The sequence below is a fragment of the Xiphias gladius genome, chromosome 6 (assembly GCF_016859285.1).
Source record: "Xiphias gladius isolate SHS-SW01 ecotype Sanya breed wild chromosome 6, ASM1685928v1, whole genome shotgun sequence".
Taxonomy (NCBI): domain Eukaryota; kingdom Metazoa; phylum Chordata; class Actinopteri; order Istiophoriformes; family Xiphiidae; genus Xiphias; species Xiphias gladius.
Genome location: NC_053405.1, coordinates 958,007 through 983,045, shown reverse-complemented (window position 1 = coordinate 983,045; position 25,039 = coordinate 958,007). Strand labels below are relative to the sequence as shown.

Sequence of the window (25,039 nt, the reverse complement as noted above, 5' to 3'; positions counted from 1 at the left end):
CGTCATCCCAGTCACTGTTTAACCTCCCCGTGTCTCTTGCTCTCTGTCAGTTTGTTTGTGTACCAAATCCTCTGTTTTCTTCATGTCCTGTTCCTGCTCCTGCTCCTGCTCCTGGGTGTTTCCCTCTGCACCTGCTACCTGCCTCTGTCTGCCTGTGAGCCTGTTTTCTCTTATTAAAGGCATCAGGCTGCCTGTGTGTCTGCATTTGGTTCCTCTATCCTGTTTCTATCCTGCAAGCGTGACACATGTAGGGAGCTTCTGCCTGCACCGTCTGCACATCACTGTGTTTTTTTTATTTATCCATCTATTACTTTAACCAGATTGGTGGTTGTGGGACCTTGTTTTGTTGTTTAGTTGGGAGGACATGTTGAAATTTCGGGTCTTTTGGTGGCAAAAATAATGTCAGTCATCTCGTCGTCCTCTGCTCTGCATCTGCTCTTTGTGCCTGCTCTCCCTCCTCCCTCCTCCCTCCTCCTCATTAGACCAGATCCTCGCTGTCAGAGGATTACACTCTGCTGTGTTTTCGCTCCACACTGGTCGCTTTCCTCTGACTCCTCTGTTATTTGAGGACCTGACTGAGGACCATGGGCCTGCTGGACGTCTTCTCCTCCATCAGAGACCGAGCTGAAAAGTTTCTGAATGAGAAAAATGTAGTGACGGATTTTCTGGGGAAGTTGGAGGAGAAAACGGGGATACAGAAGAAGATCATCGCAGCCGGTACGTGAGGTTTGTTCTCCTGTTGTTGTTCATTCTGTTCAGCTCGCGATAAGCATGTTCTGGAAGATTCTGCTCTCTTCTGTTTATATTCAGTACGTTTGTACCTACCTGTTGCATGTCGATGGAAAACTGAAGAGGATTCAGTTAATCCCATTGTGAACATGCTGCCAAATGGCAGCTACACAGAGTTACTGTTTCTGAGCAGCTGCTGTCTGGAAACATGAACCTGAAATATTCTGGAAGTTTCCGGCTCAGCGTTTGTGCTGCAGTTGTTTTTTCTGTTTTAAAGTTCACATCTTAAAGCTGCTCTAATCAATATTTATATGGATCTAATGACTGCATGTAATGTGAAAGGAGTTGCTCGTAGTGATGAACTCAGAACTATCTCAATTTCTGCCGCTCTACAGAGCTTTTTAGCCTCTTTTAGCTCCTAGTTTTGCTTTTGCAGCACATTTCCTGTCTAGTTCAATCTCTGTTTTCAGAATAAAAGCTGTGAAAAGCCACCGTCCACTACCGGCTCAGCATCTTACAGCCGACAGACTCAGTTAGAGACCAGCTGGTGGACACAGTGGAGCAATTAGCGGCTAAAGAGCCAGATGTTTCCCTCAGGAGCTGGTTGAGACCAAAACCAGAGCTTTTTGTTGTTATTTTAAGTCGAGTGTTCGGTCCCTGAGATTCAGGTACTGTCAACAACAAATTCCATGTGAATTTAGGCAGCAGTTGTCAATCTTACTTCAGCAGATGGAGTTTGCTCTGTTGTCCTGGAAATAAATGTTTACATTTAATTTGTTTTGGGTTTTTTTTTCTTCGTGAAAATGCAGCAAACTCCATCTGCTAAAAGATCTTTATGATATGAACTAAAATTGACCTGGAGGTGAGACTTTGTTTTATAGACTCCTGTTTCTCAGGCCTAGAATGAACTTTGAAACTCAGAGAAAACCAGACCAGTTTACTCACTTTTAGCAGTAGGTTCTACATTACCAGGGGCTTCCCTTGGTTTTCAGAGGGCTTAGGTGCTGTCTGGATTCTGGGGGGTTGGAATTATTCAAAGGTGTATATATATATTTTTTTATTTTTTTATTTTTTCTCCTCCACATTGTTTTCGACCATTAGCTTTAACCGTATTTGTGAAAGAAACCTGGCAACACTTATCATGCTAATAGTCAAAAGTCTATTCATTTCACCAAATAACATGTTTGAAATTTAATTTACCTTTAACTTCTTCACAGAGGAAGAGTAAACATATTGAAATACAAAAGTAATTATTGTTGGTTTATAGAAGTAAAACTTCTCAGGGAAAAACGCCCCACGTCAAACGGTTTATTTGACTGCTGACCAATCACAAGAGGAAAAGCGAGACCTGTCATGTTCCCACAGCAACGTCAACATAGCGGTGGAGAAACTTATCTTTGAATCGGAGCACAGTGAAATATAAATGACATGAGGGTTAAAGTGTATCAACATTATTCATTAGCGGAGTTAAACTGGACGGGACCAAGAGTCTCTGCCTGGTGTTTGTGTTTATTTCGGTTGCTAGCAAAACGAGCCTGTTAACGTTAACTCTGGGTCAGTATAAGAGGTGGAGCAGCAGAAACTGTGGCCTCCAACATGATCCTCCAGGTGAATCAACACAATCTGAACATTAGAACTGTCAAGAAGGAGTATTTCTTACAGGACCTTCGTATTAGACTGCGATCTGAGAGACCAGATCTGAATCCTTCAGAGGTCCAGGTTAAAGTATTGACGTGATCAGAAAATGTCTGACCAATGTGTCCTGTCAGCAAGCATTAGCTGTCGGTCACTGCTGGACTTCTGTCTCGCTACGACGTACGATGCTGGGAACTGACCTGCTACACTACGGATGGACTCATCACTGTGTTGGTCCTTTCTGAACGGCAATAGACACAATTTTTTGCTCTGGACCAAACCTCGAGTATCGATTAAATAAGATGATGAATGAAACCTCCCAGCCCTGATGTTGAATCAGTTTGTTACACAGAGTATTCAGCAGAGGACTTTATACTGAGCAGGGAACAGCAGTCTATTCATACCGCACTAATGCTCATACAGTGGATCAGTAACACACACACACACACACACACACACACACACACTGAGGCAGGACATGATGTCAGTGTAGTGCCTGGCGCACAGTGTCCCCCAGTCTGTGCAGTCAAGTTAAAGCAGATTATCCTCGGAGACTGACAGCAGAGCAGAGCGGCCTCCATGTGTGACCAGCAACATAAGCTGATCAGAGGTAGGACACTTTTTACACAACTTCCTGTCTGTCTGTCCGTCTGTCTGCAGTCACTGAATCCGTCAGGTATTGTCTGAATATCTGCAGAGTTTGCAGGAGAATCCTCTCGGTCTTTATAAGTCAGCCAGTCATCTCCCACATTGACCTGAGGCTGTTCAGTGCTTTTGAAGCCCACCCAGAGACCCGGTTTATTTCTCTCTTTGTTCGCTTTCCACAGAATCCACAGAAAGGACTAAATCACTAAAGTCTGGTGTAGACTGTGCAGATTCAGCCTGATTTTAAGCCTGAACCCAAATTGCTGTTTACGTTCAGGATGAGGTCACAACATTGGCTCGATCACCTGGACAATCTGACCGATCAGGGTTTCGGGTTAGAAATGTCCCTGGACACAACTGACTGAGGGTTTGGTGTTTCTGCTCTGTGTGAGCTCAACATTGATCCGTACAGCGTGAGCAGAGAAATCGCAGGTTCTGGTGGTACCGAAAAGAAGATTTAAATGTGTAGTGTGAATTAACACAATGTACAAGATTACTAAAAAGGCAGTGTCGGACCGGTTTACTTTTTCACCTGCTCTCACTGCTCCAACTCATTCAAGAGGTCATAGTCTTGACCCGTGACAAAACCGGAGAAAAAATGTTGGGGCAGCAGCAGAGAACTACTCAATCTGACATAAAGTGCTACTTTACTTTCTCCACCCAGTTTAGTCCAGGTGATCATCTGACCGAGCCCGTGCCGGTTCTCGGATCGGTTTTGTGAGTGCTGTCAGTCCGGTAGCTGGGTTTGCTCTGCAGGGTCCAGGTTTAGAGGTCCTCGTCTAGAGACTCCTGCTGCTTGCCTGTTTGTGATCCTCTCGGAAAGATGCCTCAGATCGTGGGAAGGATCCTTAGATCTGTGATTATTACAAGCTGCTGGATAAGTTTGAGAATACTTGCTCCTCTGTTTTTGATAAAATCGATCATTGTAGATCTAAAACATCTAGTTGCCCTCGGAGGTCCTGGCTAAATGAAATTATGTCCTGTTTCATGGCCTGAAGCAAAAACGCGTAAAGGTGTCCAACCTCTCAACACATTCAGTAAATCTCAAGAGTCTACTCAAGACTTTCAATGCAAAGGTGAATGATTTTACATTGGCATACATTTCCACACTAATAGAAACTGCTTGCTCTACTCAAAGGACATTGTTCAGTGTCCTGACTCGTGCCATTCATCTTTCAGTAAGTATAAAGTGTTTTTAACTGTATCTGTAACAGTGTCCAACTGACAGTTTGTCTCCTCGTGTGTCCTCTGTCTTGTCCAGGTGCCGTCTCATTGACTGGACTCTACCTGGTGTACGGATATGGTGCCTCCCTTCTCTGCAACCTGATTGGTTTTGTCTATCCAGCGTATTACTCGTGAGTATTTCTTATTTTGATAGTGATCTGCTTGTAGTATGTCCTTCCTTAACACCAACGTGTTCCAGGTTGGTGGGGTCCAGTGTCCTTGCAGTATCAGTCCTGTTCATTTCTCCTACAGTGCAACTCATGCAAGAAACGTTTATATCTTATCCAGAACCTTGATGATTCACCGCACAAACTTGTTGTAAATTGCTCTTTTAAACTTCGTGAATGCCACGTGCACGAAACGAGCAGGTGTGATCATCATCATAACGGACAGTCTTTAATACCTACTCAAGGCTCTGTTCCCCACTGTCTGTGGGTAAGTTTAATCTAAAAAATGTCACCCAACAAGGAGTGGGGCTCCAAGTCCTGCTGTCCACAAAAACAAAACAAATGTAGAATCCACCAGAGACCTGCATCCAAACTCTAAGTCCGCTGTTGGAGTGTGAGAATTCATTTTATTAATATTAATATTATATAGTTTTTGTTTATGTTTGTTTTCTTTTTTTTTAATTCCCCCAGGAGGTGACTTTTCATGATTTGGTCTTGCTTGCCCTTGAACTTGACTGAAGTGGTCTTTATTATAGCTTTTCCTCTCTTTTTTTCTAAAGCTACGTGCCTTTTGTGAGGCCATTTTCAGTATGAAGTAATCAGTTCTTCTCCTTTTCAAACAGTGACATGAGCCAACAAATGAATGAAAAGTTTAAAATACTTTTAATAAAAGGTGGTAAAACATTGTCAGTGTTCTCAAGTCTCATGAACGCGGCAGAGACATTGGTATTTTCACTGAATCATCATCTTTCATTAAAGTTCCCAAGCATCTGTGGGTTTGCGATCGGATCGGTCCGATGAGCCCTTGATCTCGAGAGTTTCCTGTGTCACTTCCCTTGACCTTTTGCATGTTGAGATCCAGTCTTAATGTGGAACAGGGACAATGAGAAGTCTTATTAATACTCACTTATCAGATGTCATTATCCGGATGATGTATGCAGACGCAGGACACAGGTTGAAACCCGGTGTAAACGGGGTCTCTGGTCGTGTCCACTTGTATCTGCAGAGTCAAGGCCATCGAAAGTCCGAGCAAAGAGGATGACACAAAATGGCTGACGTACTGGGTGGTGTATGGCGTCTTCAGCTTGGGCGAGTTCTTCTCAGACATTTTTCTCTACTGGTTTCCATTTTACTATGCTTTTAAGGTGAGAAAACACCTCACACAGCCAGTTAACAGTGCCGAATCCTTGCAGCATTGCTATCATTCTCACAGAACTCTGTGAACTTTAAATAGAACACACTGTGACTTAAATTAAATGTTTGTTCTTCCCCAAATATTGAAGAACAACAGGCTCTAGTCGGGTTTTTTTCAATGCCATTAAAATCACCCTACAAAATCAAAGATGTGCGATTCAATGGTTTGGAACCAGGCAAAATAAAATAATTAAAAAAAGAAGAAAGTACTGACCCAGTAATTCCAGTAATCCTCGTCTGTCCATCCTCTGTGGTCCCACAGTGTCTCTTCCTGTTGTGGTGCATGGCCCCGATGTCATGGAACGGCTCCCAGATCATCTACAACAAAGTGGTTCGTCCCGTCTTCCTCCGCCACGAGGCCACGGTGGACAACATGGTGAGCGACCTCAGCGGGAAGGCCATGAGCGCCGCCGAGAACCTCACCAGAGAAGGTACAGACCAGTGAACTGTAGTACCACACCAGTATGAAGCTTTGTTAAATACTAGATTCAATATTCCTCCTCTTCCTTCCGCCTCTCTCTTCAGTCCTGTCCACTCTGGTGAAGAGTAAAGCTCTGGTGACTCCGGTGCCACCGGTCGCTCAGTCTGAAGCTAAAAGTTTACCAAGTTCATCGAGACACACAACGGCAGCTATAAGCGGTCCATCACAACCAAGTGAAGACCGGCCGGTACGTACAGTATCTGCTTTCTCCTCCTCCTCCTCCAAACTAGTCCACCCTAAAGGCCTCAATATAATCTAACAAAGGCGCCATTCAGAACCGGCATTAACACTCCTGCCTTTAGATGTGGTTGGATGTCATACGACCACATCTGAAGGCAAAAGTGACAAAAGTATCTATGTGAAGAATGTAAAATAGAGCGCCCACCTGACCAATCACATCACTGTGTCCCTGACTGACAGATTAGCTATTATGAAAACTACGACTAAAAATATTTATTGATGATCCTTTTCCCCAACGAAAATGAGACAAAAACTACATGAAAAGGTTTTACCCCACAACCCTTTTGAAAAGAAAACTGTGCTGAAATAAATTAAAGTTTCCGTTAAGGAAAAACTACACAATTTGTCTACAATCTCAACACAAAATCTACTCAGTAGCTGTTCTGGAGCTTTCGATTGCATCAAACAGTCTTCCTCAGCAGATGGAGAGTGTTGTTTTGTCTACACTATCTGAGGTTTCTACGTTTTTTCTGTTTTTGTACAGATTAAACAATGACATGCGTCATGTTAATGTTTTATTAGAGGTGCTGCTAGGTGTATTTTTGAGCTTTGAGCATGGCCTGGCTGAAATTTTCCCCCTGCTTCCAGTCTTTATGCTAAGCTAGGCTAATTACACCCTGACCCCAACCCTGTATAATCAGAACGCCAATGCATCACTCTAACTGCTGACTGTGCACTGACTGCTGAAATTTCAGCCCCTCTGTCCACACAGAGAGAGAGGTCGCACAGACGTTTAGGACCTTCCTGAGTGTTAAAGGTGCTATATGTCGGCTACGTAGCCAACGTTAGCATTAGCAGCTGTTTACTCACCAGTCTAGAAGAAACATTGTGAGTTCAGCATCAAACTTCATTCTTTTACACGCTACTTCTCCAACCTCTCGTGTTGGACTGAGGCCAGACTGGATGCTACAGTGACTTACTATCACACAGTGACAAGACGGGCCAGGGCTAGCTGGTTAGCATGCTAACTTCATTGGAATGAAAGAAGTGATAGCACTTGAAGCAAAACAAGAGTTAACAGCTCCTGGTGAGTAAAGGATGATGGTGAACTCGCAGCGTTTCTTCCAGACTGGTGAGTAAACAGGTGTTGATGCTAATGTTGGCTACGCGGCAATTGCAGAAACCGACGTAAGGCACCTTTAAGGTCTGTTCTAAGCTCCACTTTCTGGATGTGGTTTAGTGTTTCTGGAGTTAGCCTTGGACTCGCCATCTGCTTGTTTTGTCAGATATTGTCAGCGTAGTCTTGTTTGGTAGAACTGTGGCTCGGTTTGATTGGTTTGGAACATTACCTCATTAAGCTTCTTTCTGTTCTCCAGAGGATGAACCCTTTGGATGTTAATGACCCTACGGCCTTTTTTCTAGCACCACCCTCAGGACAGGAGAGTAACAAATCCTGCTCCTTCCTCAAAATATACCAGGCACTGGAAATCTGGCAGACACAGTGTGAAGAGGTGGAGCTTCATTCCTGGCAGACTGTGTCAATACAGGATTGAATCAGTTTTATTGATCAGCCACAGAGGATCACCAAAAGAGAATCTGTATGCCTGAAAATCATAAGCTTAACAACGTGACACATTTTCCTTCTGACGCGTCAGTCTCCTCCTCCATCAGCCGTCACGACTCCCAAACTAAAACTCTAAACACGTGCCTCATCAATATCCATGAACACACAGTAACAGTGTGAGCTGACTGGCATGAAAACGTTCAAAGGAGTTTATTCCTGCAGTCTCAGTGTAAAAACATCCACAGCTTCGCGTGGATCTACTTTGCCCCTGCCAGCGAATCCAGCGATTTGCATTTTGCAGTGAATTTTTTTTAATGCTGGCTTGACTGGGGCCTTATAGTTAAATCAGGTTGTTGCAGTTTGGGTTCACAGTTAAACCTATATTCCTGTTCACGGTGGGAAAAACTGCTCCTTTATATAATGTAAAAAAGGAGCAGTTTGTAGATTCAGAATAGAGATGAGGAATAAATGTGCTAACCCAGCTGTCCTGTTACCTGTTCCAGCCTTTCCTGGGTTAACCATTGTGGTAAGTCAACTGGTTTGGTGTTAGTGGCATATTTTACAGACAGTGAATGTGGTATGAAGAGAATTAGCATGAACCTCAGTGACCCTCATGAAACATCAGCGCTGTGACGGTTTAAAGGTAAAGCTGCTTTCTTCTTCGGTGGTGCTGGACTGCAGATTTGGCTGCAGCAGCAGATGGAGCAGACAGGATCCTCCATCCACTGTGCAGACCCGAACAGACCTGAAAGCTTCTAACACCCCCCTCCTATCCTTTCCTGCTGCTCTTAATAGCGTCAGCGCTCCCTGTCTGATCTGCTTATCGGTTTTTAAAATATCCCACAGGAGAACTACTGGCTCCAACACTGAAGAATAAGGAGATGTTTCATGTCTAAACTGTGTAGAAATATCCCAGGAACCAGTAAAGTAGTAGAAACAGAGATGTTTCTTAATGTGACGTTGGTCTTGACTTGTTTTTCATTTTTGCTTGTGTGTGTGTTATATGTCTGCACGTCAGGACGAGGTCAGTGTAGACTGACGGTAAGCCCCAGATGGTGACAAATGAAAAAATGTACACTTCTCGTTTTCTTCTCTCATGATAACAATAATAATTACAACATGATTATTTCATGATCACATGCAGCTTAATTTGTTGAATTTTCTGGTTTTGTCATTTTGACTTGGTTGCTTGGTTTTTTTGAGATCACAAAACAATTATTATCTTGTGCTCATAGAATAATATGTTGGTAATCAAGTGGATTTCAGTTTATGTCAAAGTCACAAGACACTTTCCTTCAGCAGTCAGTGAACCCTGTGGAATGACCTGGTTGTCTGCATTAATTGGTCATAAAATGTGATCTGATCTTTTATCTAAGTCACAAGTTCAGACAAAAACAACGTGTTTAAGATAATAACACACAAACAATTAGAATCTTTTGTGTCTTTATTGAACACATCCATTAAACCTTCACAGTGCTGTAGGAAAAAGTAAGTGAACCCCTGGCTTCAGTAACTGGTCGACCCTCCTTTAGCAGCAATAACCTTAAACGAGCTCTTCCAGTAGCGGCGGATCAGACCTGCAATACGTTCAGGAGGATTGTTGGAGGACATCAACAGGGCCGTTCCCAATGTTCTTCCTACAGAGCTGCTTCAGATCAGAGATGGTCTCAGGATGTCTGGTGTGAACGGTTCTCTGAGCCCATTCCACAGCATCTCTGTTGGGTTAAGGTCTGGGCTCTGGCTGGACCACTCCAGAAGGTGGATTTTCTTTGTTTGAAGTCATTCTGTAGCAGATTTACATGTCATGATCATGTTTAGGGTCATTCTCCTGCCGCATCACCCAACTTCTACTGATCTTCAGCTGGTGCCAGCCTTCCTGACATTATCCTGTAAGAGACCTTGATAAACCTGGGAATTCATCTTCCCGTGGATGAGGGTGAACTGTCCAGGACCAGAGGCAAAGCCCCAGATCATGACGCTCCCTCCACCGTACTTCACCACTGGGATGAGGTTTTCATGTTGGTGCAGAGCTGTTTTTACACCAGACATAGAGCTGCCTGTTCCAAAATAATTCAACCTTAGTTTCATCAGTCCACAGAACATCTCCTCAGTTGCTTTATGGAGAGTCAGGCTGCTGTTTGGCGAACTTCAAGTGTGCAGTGTTGTTGAAGAGCAGCAGCTTCCTACATGGTTTCCTCGCAGGGACACCATGCTCCATGAACTATGATCAGTGTAATGGTAGACTCATGAATAGAGATAGCAACTAGCCAGTGATTCCTTTAAGCCTTTAGCTGTTACTCTGCATTTGTGCTTTTGGGGTCAGCTTAGCTAGATGTCCACTTCTATGGAGACAAGCATCAGAACTAAATCGTCTCCATTTACAGACAGTTTCTCTGACTGTGGACAGATGAATAAATAAACTTTTTGAGACGACTCTTTAAACCTTTCCAGCTTTATGCAAATCAACAATTCTTGATCCTGAGTCTTCTTCTTTTTGTGGGGCTTGGTTCACATCAGCAGCTTCTTGTTAATATTAAACTCAAAATGTTGGTGTTTTTTTTTTTTTTTTCGTTTCTTTTTTTTAAGTGACAGTAGCTCAGACCCAGACCTCCGGTCTGGTTTCACTGACTGGACTCCAGGTTTGCTGACTCCTGACTCCTGTTAGCTTCTGTTGATGTCTGAATGATGTTTTCAACATGGAAAAGAACAACACAAGGATTTGTGTTTTTATTTGAAGTAGATTGGGCTTGTCCATTATTGTGACATAGATGAAGATCTGACCAGATTTTAAGACAAATTTATACAGAAATGCAGATAATTCCAAAGGCTTCACTTACTTTTTTTTGCCACTTTATGACAGAATTCACAATAGATTGAAAAGTATTCAGAAAGATATTCGTGACTAAAAACAGAATGCATTTTAGTGTCTATTACTATTATTACTGTTAGACTTGTATATCAACCCACATCATAACTGCTTGTAAAATTACTACTTCTCTCTCTGCCACAACTGCTAATTGTCAGTCAATCGAATTGACTCAATCTCCAAAGGTGGAAGAAGTACTCTGATCTTTTACTTAAGTAGAAGTAGTAATACCACAGTGTAGAATTACTTGGTTACAAGTACAAGTTCTGCATCCAAAAATTTACTTCGGTAGAAGTACAAAAGTTTTGGCATCAAAATAAACTTGAAGTACCAAAACTAAAAGTACTCATTGTTCAAAATGGCTTGAGGATCAATAAAGTTTATCTTAACCTATAAGAACACATCATAATCAATTGTTGATAATATATCGTATTATTAATCTTAATCTGTAAAGTGACTGCAGCTGTCAGATGAATGTAGTGTCTTAAATCTCTTACATCAAAAAAAAAAAGAAAAACACGATCTGATTTGGGAGATTTATTTAAAATTATGAGATTAAACTCAGAGTTCTTCTTTTGCAGAAACCAAAATTTAAAGTTCTCATCTGCGAGTAAGATAAAAACCAAAATGTAGCCTGAATGGAATTAGATATTTAGAGGTGGATTAAATAAAAGCTGTCTCTGTTTTACCTGTAGTAACTGTCTCTTTCCAGGAGAGGACAGTATAAGGAAATTATTAGGAAATCACAAACACATCAAATATTGCACCAGCCCTTGTTTCTGACTTCGGCAGCTTCTTTCTTGTTTTTTCAGTCCTGTAGGTAGTTGCAGAGGAAGAGGAGGAGACTCATTGAGGAATCATCATCCATCCTGATGGAACCCAGCAAGAAAATTACCTCCTGTCAAAGAGACTGATTTCCTTTTTATATCAGATATGTTATATTTCTATACCAGTCTGTAACAGGATTTAATGCAAGACATGTCACACAGTCACAGTGTAGAGAACTCTGACTCTGCACACACTGTTTGTTATTGTTGTTTTTTTTTAGATGAGAAGCACCTGGAACCAGCCTGTAACTAACTATCTTCTCCACACGGGGGCGATGTTTCCATTGTTACAGAGAAGCTCTACACCTGCGAACCAGCAGCAACTGCAGAGTTAGAGCTGCACTTTGTTTTTGAGTATGTTTTTTTTTTTTTTTTTTTTAATAGCTGCTGTTTTTTTATTTATTTAGTGTGTGTGTGTGTGTGTGTGTGTGTGTGTGTGTGTGTGTGTGTGTGTGTGTGTGTGTGTGTGTGTGTCGCTTTTCCTGCCCCTTGGTATCTGGTTCTGGGAGCTTTTCATTTTTTTTCATCGCATTTGTTGCTGTTATGTACGTCATTCATTTTTTGTTTTGTTTATACACATAAAAGAAATTTACATTATGATGAGAAATAAAAGCATTAATCAGAATAAAACCAAATGTCTGACTGCTCTGTCAAATGATCAGCTCGTAGACAATAATAATGTAATAATGTAGTAATGACTACTGAGTACTCATTTAATAATGTAGTAATGACTACTGAGGATTCCTGTAATGATGTAGTACTGACTACTGAGTACTCAGGTAATGTAGTAAGTCAGAGCTTAAGACGTTTCACGGGGGCGTGACTTCTGTGCGTCGACGTACTGACGTGTCAGGAAACACGGTGACGTGGTGCAGTAGGTCTGCCCAGCTGCTGTGAGTTTTTGTTTTTTCTCCGGAATTCGCTCCTTTTTTGACAGTTAGTCCGGTTTAAGTCGCGGCAGACAGGTCGAACAGGAACCGAGAACCATCGGAAGGTTTGCAGAAAGACGGCACCGGTAAGCAGTGACAAGCAACTGTGGCTAATCTTTCTGGCGTGTTAAAAGATGATGCAGAATTCCGTTGCACAGTTTGGAGAATCAAAGTACAACTGCTTATCGGCAAACACGACGCTATCTTTTGTCTATACCAACTGCCTTTCGTGAATAATAAGGGCGTTTTGTTAAAGTCGGCTTGCAAATATTCCGCTGGGCTGCAACAAATGTCCACGTCCAGGCTGATTTAGCTAGTTAGTTAGCATTGTTGCCCACAGCGCGTTGTGTTGGACGTCGCCTGAGAGAAATGGAAAGGCCACTAAGCTAATGTTACATAAGTTGAAATTTATTCAAATACACACTTAATGGATGATTTTTTTTTTCTATGCCGTATAGAAGAGTACGTCCACAAATAGACGTAATATCTAAAGAGTTAAATTCACTGTTGGGAATTGGAGGCAGACATTTAGGGTCAGTTAATCAGCTTCAACCTGGAAAACCTGGAGAAACACTTTGTGCGCTCGATTTGCAGCCGCCGTCTTTTCACTTCCGTGTTTATTTTTACATTGAAATCGATAAATTGGTCGTTTTCCATGTGTCAGATGCGAGAGGTGGAGCTGGCTCCTCGGCAGAATGAATATCGGCTCTAAAAGCAAGAAGCGGGTGGTGCTGCCCAGCCGTCCCGACCCCCCCACTGTGGACCAGATCCTGGAGGACATCAACAGGGCCGCTCCCAACGACCCGCTCTTCAGCATCCTGGAGCAGACCGGACAAGGTGAGTCCACACAGATCTGCAGAGTCAGAGGAGAGGGAGGTGGGCGGCTACAGCTGTGTTAAGATTGAATGATCCACATTCAAAACGTTCACTACATTCAACATAATAACAGCTGGCTCATTATGACTATTACAAATAATAACTATAGACTGTTGTGCGCTTTTCAAAACTCTTGTTACAAATTGCTTCACCAATGGGAACAAATTAAAGCAACAGTAATAATAGACAAGTGGTTCGCACCAGCTGTTCACCAATCCATCACTTAGTTTGTGGGTAACGTCCTTCCTAAGTTCTCTGTCGCCGAGATCTTGTTTCACCACTAGTGACTGACGACGTGGGGTTGCACCGTTGAACCCTGAGGAACGTGTCAGCTGGTAGAGTCAGCAGGAAACATCTGTCGCAGCGTCCAACCAAAATCAATCAACGGCACAAAGTCACTGTGACATCAAACGCTGTCAAGATCTTCCAAAGCAACAGTTCTGAGGCCGAGACATGTTAGAGATTATGTAGTTGTTTGTTTTGTATCCATGTAGAATTCTGTGTATTTCAGAATTAGTTCTGTTCATTCATTGTGAATCTGAGGTAAATAACCAGTTACACAAGGCATTTATTGTAACATTATTGGCATCATGTTTTGTAATTTTAGGTACAACATATTGTGTTTTTTTTTTTTTTTTTTTTTAATTTTTAAAATTTTTAAATCAAACGAAATTTAAAATCTTCCCACTTTCCATCCTCATTAAAGAGGGTTTTGTGTCAGGTGAGATATTTTGCCTTATTCCATCACTTCTTTTAATTGTCCCTCTAAACAGTCGGATACTACTATTAAAGGTTTGTCACCTGGTTCAGTTCAGCAGTTCCACCTGCAGTGAGTGTGTGAGAACATTTAGAAACAACTCATCTCTGTAATGATTTAGTGATGCCAGAATCTGACCTTTGTAAACGCTCACGTACGTTATAACCCGGCTGAGTGTTTGTTCACAGGATTGTTGGATTTGATTGATTGAAGTGTGTCTGAGGGACAAACATCAAAAACTCTGTGAGGTTTGTCTCAAGTCTGAACTCTCAAAATACCTGGTACAACTAGCTCTTGTGGCTTACCGCCCGTCTGTCCTGTCTCCCTGCTCAGACTCATCCCGGCCTGCAGACACTGATGTGGACTTGAAGTTCCAGCAGTGTCGTCGGTACCTGGAGCTGAACGAGCGGCTGCAGGAGGCTCGAGGTCAGCTGCTGCGACAGAGGGAGGAGCTGGGGGCGACTGGGGAGCAGCTGGACAGAGACGTGGCAAAGGTCAAGGGTCAACCACTCTGACTGCACTGCTTGCCGTCACAGACTCTTCTTCTCTGTCCAGGAGACTTTTTAACCGACGGCCTCGGCTCAGCGACTGTTCTCTAACTCAGCTGAATCAGGACAAACCTGCCGAAGTGCCCTTGACCCCGACACTGGTGGTGCTTCCGGAGACCCAGTGCTGGCTGTCATCTGACCCCACAATTAAACTCTGCGTGTGTGTGTGTGTGTGTGTGTGTGTGGGTGGGTCGTCATTTAGGTCACACATTTCTCATCATATTAATTTGACTGACGGGGTCTGATGGTGCGTTCAAGTACAAAGTAAAGTGAAAATTTAGTCTTGCTGTGTTTGTGGGTTTGTTGATGATATTCCCAAAACAGCAAATTTTTCAATTTTTATTGGCTCAAAAAAAGAGAAAAAGTTTAGAGTTTCTGAAATGATGGTCAGAAACATTTTTACAGCAACAAATCTTTTCTACACACTTGTGTAGGGCTTCTTCAGAGGTTTACAATGGCTGATTTACAACCGCAGGCTCTTAAATGATTTGTGAACCTCATTTCACTTACTCTTTTTCATCTTAAGTTGTTTTTCAGAGCCGATAAGAAACAAATCTAAAAACGCCCCAGGACGGGAGTGATTTTCTGATCTGTAAAGGCTAAAAAGCAGTGATGCATTTTTGCCTCAGCTGTTGCACATCTTTGCATTGACTATGTGCAATCTCTAAAATTCACTTTGCTCTCAGTCTGAACACACCTTTCTAGATTCACAGTCACAAGCTGTCAACAAATAAAAAGCACCATGTTGAAAGATGTTTTCGGTCACATCTCTTCACTGTAGTTTTATACCCAACACCTGTTTCTGTATGAAGGGGTCAACACAGCGGTTTAATGAAACACGTCACTTTTTATTGGAGGAAAACATTTATAATGACACACCTCTGTTGCTTTGCCTATTTCACATGACACCATAACGCCTCTGTGGCCTCGTTCACGCGTGAAAGGCTGGGATCTCATAATTCAAATTTCTGTTTAGTGTGTGTTCACATGCAGGTTGAGCTTATTATTAAATATTCAGTTTGTGACTTGGACCAAGTTAACTCAAAGTGCAAAGCGTTAAAATGTGATCGCAGTAGTTTGGACATGATTTAGATTTAGAAACTGATCTCAGCCAGGTGTGAACAAGGCCACTGACCGTGATGGTGGACAAACTTCCAGGACCTTCTAATAGGGCTGAATTTGTTCGTCTCATTCACACAGTTTTCATTACTTGTTTAATGTTGTTGGGGCTGTTAAAAGACAGATTATGGGTGGGGAATCCCTTTGAGTATTAAATGTTCGACTACAAGCTTTAGAAATTCACCTTTTTAAAGCCAGGGGCTTCAGTAAGGGACAAAAAGATTTTGAGTTTGTGAAATGATGTTCAGAAATACCTCCAAAGCCTGTGGTTTCTTATCAACCTTTCTAAACCTGTGAACAAACACTGCATGAGAAACTCAAGTTTGTGAATTCGTACAAAAAAAATGTAGTTAAAGTAAGGCGCTATGGGCAACAAAGAAAATCTAATATTTTATTTAAATTTTCTTCTCAAGCTTGGGGACGATTAATTCGGTCTTCATTACAGCAAGACTGTAACGTGATTTTTAGGCCTACATGTGTAAACCGTTGCAGAACTGCATCACTTGCAAGGCTGCGTTTTCCTTAAGTACAGGTTACCCCATACACACCTGCCCACACGGTTACACAGTTACAGACCGAACTAAATAAAATCCACACACCGATCAAGTGTCTGCCCCTTCAACTCGTCTTCATCAATCAATGAGCAAAGTCTAGGCCTCTTTAAAAAATATCTATTTCTCATAGATGTAATCTGTTGATTTGCTACGGGTAGGCCTCCGACTAACGATAACTGTCATTATCGATTCATCTGCCAGTTCTTTTTTCGATCAATCGTTTTGTCTACAAAATGCCAAAAAATAGTGAATCTTCAAACATCTTGTTTTGGGCCAACAGTCCAAAATCCACAGACATTCAGTTTACTATCTAGTGTGACACAGTAAAGCATCACATCCTCACATCTGAGAAGTTAGAAACAGCAAATATTTGACAATTGCACTTAAAAAATGACTAAAAACCATTATTTTCTTATAAAAATAGTTGCGGATTGATTTTCTGTCGATTGACTACTTGGTTAAACGACTAGTCGTTGCAGCTCTAGCTATGAGACAGTCAGAGCAGCTGGCTATCTGGAGTCACGACTCTTTTACACATTCACAGACTTGAATTTCTCCTGCAGAGTTCTCTGATTGGTTTGTGAGGCATGATTAACGGCCACAGGCTTGGAAACTCATAATTTCACTAATGGACATATGGGTCAATATGTCCATCAGTGAAATTATGAATTTCCATATTCCATATATATATTTGAGTAAATACTGGGTGAGTGCTTGATAGTCAAAAGATTATTGTCACGGTGTCACTTTAATATCTTAAAATGGCCAGTGGGACTTGGAAAGGTTCGCATTCAAAAGCTACTTGGGTTTTATTCATACTCAAAACATGCTTTGGAAATACAATAGGGTGGTAGTAGTAAAAACAAAACCTTGTCTTTATGAATAAACAGCCCCTAAGTGTAGATTAAGTTTCGTTGCGTCCAGCACTCTGCTGTCTTTGATCTCCGAGCACACGAGGAGGAGTGATGGTACAACTACAGAGAATATTCATCGTCTTAATATGCGACTTCTTCTTGACCTATCGCTACTTTAACAGCAACACAGTTAAGCAGATATTAACACGTTTATAAAGACTTCCAGAGGATAACTTCTGTGAGGACACACACCTGCCTGGCCATCACTGAATCAAATTATCTTTTCATTTCCTGACAGGAAATGCCCAACAGCAAACCGTACCTGAATCTAGTAAGAAACCCAAATATGTCATCGCATCCGATTAACAAAGGCGTGTCGTCGCTTTGCTCATCTACGCTGACAGTTCATGGCATTATCTTTGCGGCACGATAATACAGATGGCTAGTAATGCTCTCGTCGGGCTTTAGAAAGTATTTTACTGCTGAATAACGACATCTTCATCCAGTGTCCACAATGTTAACAGTTGTGTATACAGTCCGTGAATATATTAGCATGCTGTCATGGAGAAACACCGGGATTCTTTTGCCCACCGGGAAGCTTCGAAGTTTTGGATATCTTGATGTTATTTACAATACCGATTAAGACAGAGAGTACAGGAGAGTGTGAAGTGACCCAGGATCAGCTGATAGTTTGGAAAATGACAGCATTTGCTATAAGATTTTCTGCAGCAGTGATGGAAACAGAGTCCAGTATGGAATAAGGGTAAAAACGTTTGAGAAATCATTCCCTCATATTAATAATTTGAGTGCTAAGTATACTTATTTCATTCCTGCATGTAGGGTTGGGAGGTACGACTATATTTACTGTGAGAGATAATATGTTGCATTCCAATAATATTTCTGCTTGTATTAGGCTATTGCAGGCAACTTTTCTAATTACTGAGCAAGACTGCTTTATAGCAATATTGGATTTGTAAATTATTTTTGCATCAATGTAATGAAACTTCATTTGTGAGATATTTAATTTGCCGGATTAGCCACAAACAAACATTCATGTCTGGTTATTTATCCATAAAAGATCCTCAATTGATTTTGCAGAAATATATAACAGTAGTCACATAAAATTACATATAAAGTCATAGAACTTTATTACCTATCGCCCACTCCTACCCTTGAGTTAGTAGTTTTTACTTAACCGGTTCCATCGAATTATAAATTGTGCCCTTTTATATACTAAATCGTGATCTGAAATAATTGATTTGTCCCATGTCCTTCCCGCTTGTGCATCTACCTGTAGCTTTGCAAAGCAACAGCACCTTGAAGCTACTTTTGTAGTTTAAGTTTTGTACTTGATAACATACACATTATTTAAGTTTTTATCCTGCAGTAAACACTGAAGATTTACAGCGATAACCCAACATTGTGTTCAATGTCTAAAACCCAGATTATACCCGTGCACCTCAGTCCAAGATCAGAATAAAACAAATGAAATAAAAGTGAAAATGCTATTAATTTGAAGGAATGTTTTATCAAAGATGTACCCCCCAAACGCCGCTGGGCTCCCTATGTAACAGGAAAGGCTAACAATGTATCATATTCAGTTGAGTGGTGAGGCAAAGGCCTAAAGTATTGATGCACTGTATGTAAAAAATACTTTACACGTCGGTGTATTTGTGTCCTTTGTGAAAGTCTGTCGGCAGTCCGCCACAGTTTGTACCTTTTTCAGGTACAAGTCCAGCTGAGCTATCATTCAAAAGTTTGCATAATATTGTTCTTTTTATCGATTCTGTTCAGGAGACCGATAGTGATTTATGTGTTGAAATCAAGTTCATTGTCTTTTGCTTTCGGTTTGCACTACATTTCTACCAGGCAATGATTATTCTACAAATACAAAAAAAAAGTACAAAAAGATGCACTTCCTCTTCATGTGAGATTTTTCTCTCAAGGGCATCTCTAAAAGTTATTGGAGGTCTGTTCATGTCAGACCTGTCTCAATGCATACATCCAACTCTGTATGAATGGTAGATGGAAGCTGAGATCAACTGTTCAGAGAGAAAAACTTGAATGCAGTGAATGGGGAAAGTAAAGGGTCAGTACCCGAGGTATGGGGACCAGCGCACTCCTCGTCTGCCCACCTGAGTGCTGAGTTTCATTCAGGAACACAGTAGAGTCATCCAGTAATCCACTAAACGTCCTACGACTCACTTTTTTCCCCTGACTTTGCATTGATTGTGGCTGCTTGGCTCTGTGTGTCTTGCAGGCAGCAGGCCATGGGGCTGGGAGTGTAGTTGAATGGGGTAACCCGGACTGCCTTGCTGGGGGATCCTTGGCGGAAATGGACAACTCCGCCCATGTGGCCATCTGACGTTCCAGTGGAAATAGTGCTGTGGCTCCTCAGGGAACCATCTGAATCACCATCCTGGAGGTTACTCCCAGATGTGGCACTGATCTTTCGGAAGAGAGTGAGTCGGGCCACTTCCTCAGAGATTACCGGAACTGTTTCGACCGTTGGAGAGGTGCTCGAGTTGGTTTTGTTATTTGTAAAATCTTCTGTCTGGACTGTTGCGTCACTTGTCTTGCGAGATGCAAGTAGAATGGTTGGCAGTTTTCCTGGAAGAGCTGGTGGCTTTGGCTTTTCCCCGTCAGGAGAAGGCACCAGAGGTAATGCATTGGGTGGCAGAGTGTTCTTTAAGATCTGAGGTACATCTTCATCCCTGATCCTCCTCCAGGTGACTCTGTCATTCAGCCGAGATGCGGATCTCTGCCCTTTCTTCTTTGTATCATCCTCGCTCTTTGCTCTTCCACTCGAATCGGATGACGATGAGCGGAGGGAAGAACGGCTGGTCACTCGGCTCAATAAGTTTATGCTTGGTGATGAGGCGTGACGTTTAAAGGTATCTTTGTCTTGTTGCTGCTTGGCTCCGGACACTCTTCCAGGCCCATTTCGCTGAGCCACCCTGCAGGGGCTTTCAGAACTAGTTCTCCTGGCTGGGCGTCTTGCAGATAGATCCCTTTCACTGGAGGTCGCTCTAGAGAGGCCTGTAGTCTGTTTCTCTAGGCCAGGGTGTGACCTCTGGACTTGTGCTTGTCCTTGACCTTTTACTTGCACCCTTCTTGGGGTCTGCACAGCTGCCTTAAGTTCCTGACAGCGTGATGAGCAAAGGAAGACAGCTGAAGCTCCAGGAACTGCTCTGCGGGGAGATCCATTTTGAGATCCAGGCATGTTGCGTGCAGATCCATCACGTCTCAGTATGGTCTTTGATTCCTTAATGAAAGTCAGCTGTCTCATGAATCCATTGCGATCAGACTCGCCACCATTTGAGTGGACAGAAGTCATCCTGACCAGGTCAAATCGATTGGCAGGTAAAACCCTTTTCCCATGGACTTGATTGGTTTGTCTGCTGGTTGTTTGGTTAGTTACCAGCGGTGACAGAGGTCTGGGTTGCTTGCCTGAATTTTGCATAAAAGGTATTCGGACAGGTGACTTCTGAGTTTTAGGTGGTGGGGATTTTTCATTTTGATTTACAACAGGAGAGCGTCCCTGTCTTTCAGGGGGACTGCTAGCTGGCGGGCTACTAGCAGGTGTGGCATTCTTTTTCTGGATGGATTTATTTGTCTGAGTTGGTGATGTAATCTTCCTCTGCCAGTGTTTCGACTGTGTAGAGCTTTGCGACGATCCAGAGGATGAACTTTTTGGTATCCTTGGAGGTGGAGTAGAGCTCCTCTTTGGCAAAGACAGTTCTGTGTCCTGTGGGTGGCCTAATCGGTGAAGGCTCTTTGATCTGTGCTGAGCAAGATTTGGGTTCTTTGGAGCATCTGGTTTGGTTGGTACTTTTCTAGGGGGAGGTCTTTGTGAGGGAGCTGTCTCTTTTTTCGGTGTATAGATCACTGTCCTGCCTCTGAAAACTACTGGTAAGTTTGCAACTGGCTTGCGCTGTGCGAAGTCTAAAGGTTTATTTGCTTTTTTGTCTTTTGCAAACTTCCTTTCTTTGGGTGTAAAGCTGGACGTTGACATAAATGACAGGACTGATTCAGTCTCTTCAGAGGATGGTTCTTGAGACTTTGATGCCTGCAGCCCAGTGACAACACAATTAGCACCTTCTTGTATGGCTCTCCATTCAACACTATTAAGGTCTGAATCTTTATCCCATGCCATATCATCACTATCCATTTCCTCATCCATGTTCCAACCATCAGAGGCCTTTTGTTTTTGTTTTTGGGTATTTTCTGCTTTCTTCTTCCTGGCAGCAAGCTTCCTTCTCTGTTTGGGCATGGCAGATGTTATGCATTTCTGAAGGAGGTCATCTTCTGAATCCATGCTGACAGAGCTCGGTGAGCTTTGCTCTTCATATTGGCTGTGAATGGTCATAGGCTTTGTTTGTTGCACCATATTCAGTGTTTTGTTTTGTCTGTTTTTGTACCATATTTGCTGTGCTTTAGCTTTATGATCCTCAAACTCTGCATCGCTCAGTGAACTAAGAGAGGAGCTGAGTGAGTAACATGCCAGGGATTCATCCTTTATCAGATTCTGTTTTATCCTGTGAAACCCTCTGGGCTGTGCTTGGGAATTATCAATCCTGCCAATATTTGTCATGCTCCGGGAGAGAGTATTTCTACTTGCTTCCCTGATCTGTTTTCTACTTGTTCGCTTCATTGCTTCATCTTTTTCATTTTCACCATCATAAAAGCCATTACCGTCCTCTGAAAAATGCATCATTTGTCTAAAGATTGTGTTTCCTTTTTGTGATCCCACATTAAGGTTACCTTCTGTGTTTTGCTTTATAACAGGCAGTTCCAGTTTCCTGACAGGGCCTTGGCCTTGCCTCTTCTTTTGTTGGCTAGGAGACTGATCACGATTTCTTTGGCTTGCCACTCTATCGGCTACCTCTTTGCTCTGCATCAGCACCCTCTGAGTGGGAATGACATGTTTGGTTGTTCGGTTTATTTGTATCTCAGGTGGGTAGTTCATCCTGTTGGGTTTGTGGAAGTGTGAGAATATTCTCAAGTCTTCAATCCTCTTTGCTTCATCATCGAGCACTTCTTGTTTGTTCATACCTTTAGCTGTGCAGTCTTTAGCCCCCTTCTCTTTCACTGGATACTGAAGTGTTTCGTCACTTAGCGATGTTGTGCTGGAGAAGTTAACAGGTGTACCTTCTGCAGAATCAGTGAAGGATGAATCGTCAAATTTCAGGTCCTTTTGTGGGATGACAATTCTCCTTCCAGGACACATTTGGGTTTTGCCATTCGGGAGCATCATGTACACAGGAAGATGTAAAGGTTTTCGGATCTGGGAATTGAGAATATGAGGAGGGATCGTGGTCATCAGGGAAGGTCTTACTTTTCTGAACTTGGAGGGCATTGCTGAGTTGATGCATTCCTTTAAGATTTCAATGTCATCGTCTGAGTTGCCCTCACTGTATCTTTCCCCATGGTCGAGTCCTTGCTCATCCTCGTCAGGGAAAGGAAGATTTTTGTCATTCTGCTGGAGCAGGGGGGTCAATTTCAGCTCCACATCTTTCTGTATGTAGTGTTCGTGAAGAGGCAGAGCACTTAAGCTCGAGGCACAAGAGAAGTTCTCAGTGGGCTTTTCCACAGTGAAATAGATCATTGTGTCCAGGTCAGGAGGAAGGTTAAACCTCTCCTTGGAGTCTGCAATCTCCATGAACTTTCGCAGGCTGCTCTCCCACTGGCCTGCTATTCCTGTGGCCTGTGTTTCCGGTCCATTTGACTCACCGCAACATGGAGTTTTACTACGGCTTGGAGGCATGGTTTGCCCTGGGCTGTCGGGAAGATCACTAGGGCTTATTGTTCCATCAATCATCTCACTGCATGGATCACTTTGGATTGAGCTGGCAATAGAGGGAGACTCAAAGCTGCCCAGGGAACTGACTGAGCTACAGCGACTCATTACCAGGGGTGTCTCGTGGATGTAATTCTCAGATGAACTGGATGGAGATCTGTCTTCAATTACGGCTGGTGAAGCTCCTCTAAGGAAAACTTTTTCCCGTTTGGCAGGACGGGGGATTTCAATAGGATCTGTTTCTTTGCTGGGGAAGGTTTTTGAGTCGGTCATCAGCAGCTGGCTGTCGCTCAAATCCTCCAAGGTTTCGTCCTCTTCAGCTCTCTTCACCACTTCTCCATCTTCCACTTCAATTATTTCTAATGACGAGTCACTCTCCAGCTCATTTTCACTTTGTCCATCCAGCGCTCCATCGCCAGAAGAGAGGGAAGACAGTGAACTGCAGCGGGAGAAGCAGATTGGGGTGTTTTCCACAGAGTATTTCTGGACCGTCTCCATCGTCCCGATGGTGGGGCTTCTGGTGGACGTCATTGGCGAAAATTTGGTAATGCTTCCCCCAGTCATCACAGTAGGTACCCATGCTTGCCTTCTCATTGCTTGGGCAGCCTGGACATTGATTGCCGTCTTTGCTACACCAAATTTGGCCACACTTTGAATGAACGGCACCTGTTGATAAGATGGAGAAAGTTTAATTGAAGTCATGCTTACATCAGAGGAGACTTTGGTGGATGCACTGACAGGTGTCTGTACAGGTTGATCCTGGTTCTTTTCTATATCTGTGTTGCAGAGTTCTAGAGCGTTCACGTCTTTGTTGTCCACAGAATCCCTCTCTGGAATATCTTGCTGGTTGGTCTCATTCAAGACAGCAGGTCTTACATTTAGGTACTCTTGATGAGCCACTTTGAGATTGAGCTGGTTGGGTCGTTGTTGTTGTATCGTTAGGGCTCTTGGAGCAGGTCGCATCTGGTCTTTGCTGCCACAGTAGCCATCACTAGTGCTGCCACTGTTTAGGCTGTCTGTTGATACACTTGTGTGGGCAGTTTTCAGACGCAAGAGGGCGTGCGCTCTACTGAGACGTTCTCTGTGAGCCAGGCTGCTTGTATCAGAGAGACGGCAGGGGGAGCATGATTTGGCCCGGGCTTCATTGAGTTCATCTAGTCCGTAAGGCCAGTCGGCCAGGTGATCCTCAGAGCTGAGGCTCAAACTGTCCTCCGAGGATGTGTGCATGGTGATGTCTTCCACTAACCTGTCAATCTTGGCAACTGTGTTGGTAATCTTTTTTGCTAGCTTCTCTGCGGCGGCAGATACCACATCGTCAGGAGGTGCATGTCTCTTCTCGGGTATCTGATGTGGTTCTATGTCTCTCTCAGGTTCACTGTCTCTCTTGCGCGGCTGATTTTGCAGGAAGTTAGAGTTGGTAAGGAACATGGACAGCATAGAGAAGCTGCCAGTGTCCAGGCTACTAGAGACGTTGGGGGCCTCATCATCATCAAAACAACCAGAATCAGATGCATAATCCTTCGCCAGACTTTCAATGTGCCGTAGTGGCTTGTTGAGGGTTAGGTGCTTGGGGCTCTGTTTCTCAAGGGTATCAAAGGTCTCCGCTAGGTGTTTGGCATCCAGCTCTGCCTCCAGAGCCTTCTGTTTCCTCATGTAGAGTGAGGGCATGCAGGAGCCAGGGGATACGACTGCAGCATCCTTATATTTTAGGGGTCGGTTGGTGAGGAGGTTCCTTAAAGCTGCAGCACTGCCCATGGCAATCATCTTGTGCTTGGAGTGGATAAGATTGCGCAGCATGCTGACGGCTCCGAGGTCCCACAGCAGCTCCTGGTCTTTGGGACTTCGGGCTGAAAGGTTCCATAGAGTCCCGCAGGCGTTGCTTACTATGGTTAGGCTGTGGGAGCGCAGGTGCTGCAGCAGAGTCTGTAGGCAGTTATGGTCCCTGAGGATTTGCCTGTGACATAAAAAAAGCAAGAGACATTAAGAAAATTATAACTTACTTACGTTACGTTGGTTAAAGACTGTGCCAGTGTTTTATGCATGTTTTAGTCCATTTTTTGACACATATACTTAACATTACTGCTTTCCAA

The 25,039-nt window shown here is 43.1% G+C and overlaps 3 protein-coding genes across 7 annotated transcripts in view; 2 read left to right on the top strand and 1 right to left on the bottom strand.

The window, feature by feature from the left end:
- Nucleotides 1-11,938, top strand: reep6 (receptor accessory protein 6). 5 transcript variants are annotated; one of them, XM_040127741.1, is made up of 7 exons: nucleotides 1-154; nucleotides 483-717; nucleotides 4,271-4,364; nucleotides 5,407-5,545; nucleotides 5,857-6,025; nucleotides 6,120-6,262; nucleotides 7,678-8,656. In XM_040127741.1, the coding sequence occupies exons 2-7, from the start codon at nucleotides 585-587 to the stop codon at nucleotides 7,861-7,863; spliced, it is 864 nt and encodes a 287-aa protein (XP_039983675.1). In that variant the 5' UTR covers nucleotides 1-154; nucleotides 483-584; the 3' UTR covers nucleotides 7,864-8,656. The 5 variants fall into 5 exon arrangements, with proteins under 5 accessions (XP_039983675.1, XP_039983676.1, XP_039983677.1 ...); XM_040127742.1 differs by having other exon boundaries at nucleotides 1-717; nucleotides 7,632-8,656; XM_040127743.1 differs by lacking the exon at nucleotides 7,678-8,656 and adding an exon at nucleotides 9,638-10,287 and having other exon boundaries at nucleotides 8-717.
- Nucleotides 11,939-12,330: 392 nt separating this feature from the next.
- Nucleotides 12,331-15,377, top strand: c6h19orf25 (chromosome 6 C19orf25 homolog). The gene is made up of 3 exons (XM_040127749.1): nucleotides 12,331-12,527; nucleotides 13,106-13,278; nucleotides 14,408-15,377. Exons 2-3 carry the CDS (start codon nucleotides 13,137-13,139, stop codon nucleotides 14,587-14,589), a joined length of 324 nt encoding a protein of 107 aa, XP_039983683.1. The 5' UTR covers nucleotides 12,331-12,527; nucleotides 13,106-13,136; the 3' UTR covers nucleotides 14,590-15,377.
- An 88-nt stretch (nucleotides 15,378-15,465) lies between these two features.
- apc2 (APC regulator of WNT signaling pathway 2) overlaps nucleotides 15,466-25,039 on the bottom strand; it is a 47,809-nt gene continuing 38,235 nt past the window's right edge. The window contains exon 14 of the mRNA XM_040127740.1: nucleotides 15,466-24,903. Coding sequence (XP_039983674.1) covers nucleotides 19,344-24,903 — 5,560 coding nt within the window. The 3' untranslated portion in view covers nucleotides 15,466-19,343. The remainder of the gene's footprint in view (nucleotides 24,904-25,039) is intronic.

Bases quoted from the DNA above. Each gene is read 5' to 3' on its own strand.
- reep6 (XM_040127741.1), top strand. From the start codon at position 585: ATGGGCCTGCTGGACGTCTTCTCCTCCATCAGAGACCGAGCTGAAAAG. The intron at 718-4,270 runs GTACGTGAGGTT...TGTCTTGTCCAG, and splicing joins GAAGAAGATCATCGCAGCCG to GTGCCGTCTCATTGACTGGA. The intron at 6,263-7,677 runs GTACGTACAGTA...CCTTTTTTCTAG, and splicing joins AACCAAGTGAAGACCGGCCG to CACCACCCTCAGGACAGGAG.
- c6h19orf25 (XM_040127749.1), top strand. From the start codon at position 13,137: ATGAATATCGGCTCTAAAAGCAAGAAGCGGGTGGTGCTGCCCAGCCGT. The intron at 13,279-14,407 runs GTGAGTCCACAC...CTCCCTGCTCAG, and splicing joins CCTGGAGCAGACCGGACAAG to ACTCATCCCGGCCTGCAGAC.